Below are 6,159 nucleotides of genomic sequence, written 5' to 3'. Positions count from 1 at the left end.
GAACTTAGGGCTGGGGAGATGGCTCAGTAGAATAAGCGCTTCCCTGGCAAGCACAAGGGCCTGAGTTCAATCCCCGGTTCCGCAAAAAAAAAAAACAAAAAACATACAATAAAGAACTCTAGACCAACAAAACAAGACTCAATATAAAAAATGAGCAATTGAAATGAACAGACACTTCTCAGAAAAACACACATGGCCAGTAAAATGAATATGTGAGTGGCACCCACATTCAAAGGAGTGGCAAGGTGGCACTGGAAGTGTGAGTACTGGTGCCCATGAACCCTATCGACATCTTCTGAGGGAAGCTGCTGTCCCTGGCTAGCACAACAGATGACAAGATAGCCCTGCTGCAGCAAGTAATCAACAGAGAGCACAGTGAAATTTACTGATGGGAGCTTACAAACCAGAGCAAAAATCCTCATCTGTGAAATTTTAGGGATCTCCAGAAGTGCTGCCTTTGGTGTTGCATACATTATGGAAGCTTTTGGAAAGTACAGAGCTGCATTTGATATGTCCAAGAAAAAAGCTCTTGCATTAATTCTAATACCAGGTTTGTCTATTATTTTAAAGCAATGTGAGAAAGAACAGATAAAGATGACAGTAGTTTGGGAAACACAAGTAGCAAGTGCACAGAATTGCTGACTCAAGAGGAACACTAGATGGGGAATGAATTTTGATTTGGGAAGAGAAAATACTAAAGATGATAATAATGTAAAATGGTAAAAATGTTAAGTTTCTTTTCAATTATTTGTTGCTTCTGGACACTTTTCTGAAATTTGTTGTGCAATACTTAACATGATGTTAGACTTCTACAACAGATGGCACTAATGGTTTTACTTTTTTTTTTTTTTGGTTTTATTTTTTAACTGCACAAGAATAAACCAAGAATTTTGTACTTGCAAAAAGCAGTGTAATACTGTACTTTTCATACCTGCAATGTATTTACATGACAAAATCATTACTTTAAACAAAATATACATTAGGGGAACTTTTAATTTATTAAAAGAATTCCCTGGGGCTTGCTGAAAATTCATTTTGTGTCCTATATTTCACATTTTAAAAATAATTTTATGGCTATATTTTATGATGGAGCCTCTTATTAAAATATTAACAAAATGCAGTGATTTGAAAATTCTTAGTATTAAGTCAATAAACTAATGACCATTTTTAAAGTTTTTGTTCCCTTGTTAAATTAGCTAACTATCCTTACTGTTAGGTCTAATTAATGGTTCCTTATCACATTCCACAATTTGTTTATACTATAGGAAAAAGAGGTTTATTTTAAAAAAGGTTTTCTTTGTAGTATCAGATGATGAAAAATAATGGTAGTAAGATTTTCAAGACGCTTTTTCTTTTGAAGTACACCTTTTTTTTTTTTTAAATAAATAGTCCTTTATTGTAAAGCTTGCTAAGAACTGTAGTATAAATACTCCTAGAAAAACCAACTTTAATTTTTGTGTTTTAGAGACAGGATCTTGCTCTGTAACCCAGGCTGACCTCCAACTTGGTATCCTCCTGCCTCATCCTCTCAAGTACTGGGATTATGGGATAGATACACATAAATCTTCATACCAAGTTCTTGTACAACATATCAACCTCAAAACTAGGTAATCAACCTATTGTGTTTCCTGTCCTCATTTCTAAAGTCTGGCTCACAGCAAAAGGGCTCTCTGCAGTTCCTCCCAGCAGCTCCTTCATTTGTCTGGCACTACCTTCCACCCAGGCAGCACCAAGTGTCAGTAAATGTATTCATGTACTATGGAACCAGAGGACACTTGAGCTCCTCCATTCCTCCCAGAATCTTTGCAGTACAGAGGTAATTTTCCTGTAGAGTCCTTGTCATCAACTTTTCCTAAAGGCCTTCAAAATTTCCAAAATGATGAGCATCTTGGCAAAGGCATCTGCTGCTCAAGCTGCTCCATAAAAGGTTGTTGTCAGACTGTCCCCAAGGAACATGGGTAAGATGGACTCAGCACAGTCACACCACTATCTTTCGTTACCCTCAGGGGGAACTAACACATTAAAGGCATGAAAAACCGCAATTTCAAGTTGGCTAATCAGCATGTCACACCCAATGAGCACATGTACTTCACATGAAAGACTCCCATGGCCTGGGTTTTGCTTTGTTAAAGGCAGGGTTATATGCTGAGGAATGAGGAGGACTCAAGACAGAAAGTCACCATAGGAGGCTTCACTTATTCCCACCGTCCCTGAGCAACATCCTCAGCTCTTTTTTGTTTTTTCACACAAGGTCTTGCTGGGTTATTTTCCAGGCTTGGCTGACGTGGACTCTGCTGTCTACCTGGAGCTCTACTTCTCTCTGCTGTGGCATTAGTGAATATCTTCTCTATCAAGAAAATCATGTTCTCTTCCTTTTTGCTTAAGCCAGATTTTATTTGTTTGTTCTTTCAGAATATCCTTGGTGTTTTTTGTTTTTACCTTGGTCTTAAATGGTACTTATAATAAACCAGTATAGTACTGTTTTCTTCTAATGAGGTCCCCAAAAAGAAAAGTGCCTTCTACCATTTACAAAAATGTTAATCCTCATGAACCTCATGAACTGTATGTGAAACAGTAAAGAGCTCGTAATATTTTTTCTAATGTCTTTTGTTTTCAATCTGTAAATAAAAAATGGGCATCTAAAATGAATAGATATTTCTCAGATGAAGAAGTACAACAGCAAGTAAAAAATGTTCAGCAACACTGGTCATTTAACAAATTTAAAATTAAAACAACACCAAGGTTTCACCTCACTCTAGTATACACACTGCCAAATCAGTAAAAAGAAGATACAGCCTAAGGGCTGGGAGATAGCTCAGTGGTCTGAGTGCCTGCCTGGCAAAGGTTATATGCTAAGGAATGAGGAAGACTCAAGACAGAAAGTCACCATAGGAGGCTTCACTTATTCCCACTGTCCCTGAGCAACATCCTCAGCTCTTTTTTGTTTTTTCACACAGGGTCATTATCTGCACTCACCCTGAGGCAGATAATTTGCACTACAATGTAAGGAGGGGAGAAAGACTAGCAACCCCATGCCAGGCCCAACAGCCCCTAAACCAGACACAGAGGGGCACACCTATAATCCCAGTTATAGGAAGGCTGAGATAGGAGGATCACTATGAGTCCAAGCTGCGTAGCGAGACCCTGTACTAAATAAATAAATAATTTTAAAAGAAAAAGATGCAACCTACTTTCTGCAACGTGTTACAATCCTGCTAACTTTTTATATAATGTTATGCACTTAAAAGAGAAAAAGAGGAATATAAAAATCTGTATTTTAGGAAACTTTAAGCACAGTTCTTGAATTCAACCTTTTTAAAACATCTCTTGTATATTAGCATACTTACTCCATAGTCGTGAGTCAAAATATTGTATGTAGTCAAAACAATATCTTGTTTTGAAAGCAAGGCTGGGTCTCTAATACGATCAGGACCATAATAAACATAAAAATTCAAATGTACTTCTGATTTTATATGTTGTCCAAACTGGTCCTAAAAAAAAGTTAGAAAGATTTTTAATATACAAGTTAGTGTGAGGCTTATGTACATGAAAAGTGTTGTCCTGGCAGTCATGTCATAAATGGAGCTACTACAAAGACATAAAAATAATCTTCCTGCAATTTAAACTGAAATACCAAGAATAACTACACTGCTATATTATCAAGAAAACTGACACAAAATATCATGAAACTTCTAACAGAAATTAGTTTTTCAATTGTATTTTAATTAAGAGGTTCTTGCCGGGGAGATGGCTCAGTGGAATAAGAGGTTCTTTATAATGCTTTTTTTATATTTTCAATGAGTTAGTACCAACAATATCAAAACTAAACATTAACAAAATCAAATAATATTTCAAAGGATATAGGAATAATTTAAGCACAATATCCATTCTTTGCTTATTGTAGGGCACATTTAATGTATCTAGTATTTACCAAGTAACCATAATAGTGCAGCTAAAAAGGGAAAAGGTGGAGCTAAAAGGGGAAAAAAAAATTGTCCTGACTCTTCTTAAAAACACAATTTTACAAATGTGTTACAGTTCATATCTAGGTGTCCCCCCAAAGCCTCATGCAGTCATGGGACAGATTCTACAGTTTGTGATTAATTTGTGAGCCAATGCTGAAATTATGAGCTTGAGTACTGCACTCACCCTGAGGCAGATAATTTGTACTACAATGTAAGAAGGGGAGAATGACTAGCTAGCAGAGGCAGCTGAGGTGCCTCCCTTTGTTCTTCGCTGTTTTTAGCTGCTGCCCTCTGCCACATGTCTCTCTGCCTTGGAGCCAGCTGAGTATGGACTGAAACCACCACTACCTGTGAGCTAAATAAATCTTTCCTTCCTTAGTTTGTTGGTTATTTTGTCCCAGCAATTAGAGAAGAGTAACCAAGACAAACTGCAAAATAAATCATGGAAACAATACATTTGGAGCAAAATAAAAATCATTATGATTAGATTGGAGAGGGATAACAGCAAGGAGACCCAGCTGGTAAACTATTAGATGACAAATCATGAAGGTCTAACCCAGAATGGAAGAAGTAGAAAAAGAATGGGAAGTACAATTGTAAGTAAAGATATTAAAAGGGGACTGATAAAAACTTAGGGACTAATTAAATAAGGGGTATGAAGAAAAAGGAAAAGAGAAAGACAGTCTAATACTTCACATGACTACCTAGAAGAACTGAATGACAAAAGCTTAGGATGTTTAACATTTCCTGCTGGCTTGAATCAATGGTGCTCCAAGCAAGACTGTCCTATTGTGTGGCTTGTACCACTGGTGGTCCAAAAAGATGACTGCTTTTATTGGTCAACTTACTAATAAGATTCTTTAAAATTCTATAGATGGGCAAAATCTAAAAAGGTATATGAAGCTGACTAATGACTGCCCCAATATAAATATTAATACTCATACCAATTAAATTATAAAAATCAATAAATTTAATTAAAGGAAATTTATATTTATGAATCTCTTTAAAACATTTTATACATAAAAGCAGTTGGCTTGTACAGAATGTGCAAAACATCGTAACATGTTTGGTTTTTGGTGGCTACAGTGGCACCCATTTTCTCAGTCATGCATGTACCACTGGTTATTCAAGTCATACATCAAAAAGAATGAATATACCTGGTGGAATGAGCAGCTATCAAAATGAAAAAAAGAAATCAGTAAGGAAAATTAATAGATGACAAGAATAAGACAGTATCACTGTAATGGAAGTTTAGAGGCTTAAGTGACTCAGCAGTTCTATATCCTAGGGTATAGAAAACAGTTCCTAGCATGGCTGTTCAGTGGCTATTTACCCCCTAAGATGTTGTAATGGTTGATTGATTGTGTCAACTGGAATAGTTTAGAAGCTTAACTAAGTGACTCAGCAATTCTACATCCTAGAGTGTAGAGGACCCACCCAAGGGCAGGTAGCCTGCTTACAATGTAAGGAACAGAGGTTTGTGTCTACCCCTTTTTGCTCTAGTTGCTTGTGCTGTCTTCTACTTCCATGAACTGTTACCCCTTTGTTATGTCACCCTGCTTTGGAGCCAACTGCTTATGGACTGAAACTTATACAAACTGGGGGCTAAATAAACCTTTCCCTCTTTTAATTTTGGTGCCAGATACTTGTCCCAGCAATGAGAGAAAGTTAACTAAAACAGTCATCATTACTCAATGAAAATGCTTTCACTTTTTCAATCAAAAACAGACTGGGCAGGCCCAGTGTGGAACCCTTCAGCAGAACTCCCTGCAAAGAGGCTAGAGGCAAGACCCACCCAGCTGATTCAGGAGCAGAACACTTGCTTGAGAGACACAAAGGGTTCAACTCTAAGGACTGTGGCAGAAAGAAGTGGAGCAGAGCAGCCACATCCAAACACCACCCATCTGGAGGAACCTGAACTTCATAGATCCGGACCTGGTGCTAAGGTAATAACTCTATCTAAGCTCCACACCAAAGGTCAGAAGACAGTGGTATACAAACTGACAAAGAGAAGGAACAAAATGCAGTCTCAAGCCCCGAGTCCACCCAGTACAATTGTAGAAGACACTAGCACTGAGGAAACTGGAAATCACACACCAGATATCTCTGAAATAATAGTGTTAGAAGTAAAGAAACAACTCCAGAAAGGTATAGAAAAAAAAACAGATCAGAAATAATTTCGGAACTAAAAAAT

General features: G+C 37.2%; 1 protein-coding gene across 1 annotated transcript in view; it reads right to left on the bottom strand.

Annotated features, from left to right (window-relative positions):
* The window catches only part of Hltf (helicase like transcription factor), a 177,718-nt gene that overhangs the window by 104,118 nt on the left and 67,441 nt on the right, over positions 1–6,159 (bottom strand). Inside the window, exon 14 of the mRNA XM_023712948.1 lies at positions 3,348–3,491. Coding sequence (XP_023568716.1) covers positions 3,348–3,491 — 144 coding nt within the window. The remainder of the gene's footprint in view (positions 1–3,347; positions 3,492–6,159) is intronic.

The sequence above is a fragment of the Octodon degus genome, unplaced genomic scaffold (assembly GCF_000260255.1).
Source record: "Octodon degus isolate 3935 unplaced genomic scaffold, OctDeg1.0 scaffold00028, whole genome shotgun sequence".
NCBI classification, from domain to species: domain Eukaryota; kingdom Metazoa; phylum Chordata; class Mammalia; order Rodentia; family Octodontidae; genus Octodon; species Octodon degus.
The sequence above is the reverse complement of the archived record's forward strand: the minus strand, read 5'-3'. Positions and strand labels throughout refer to the sequence as shown.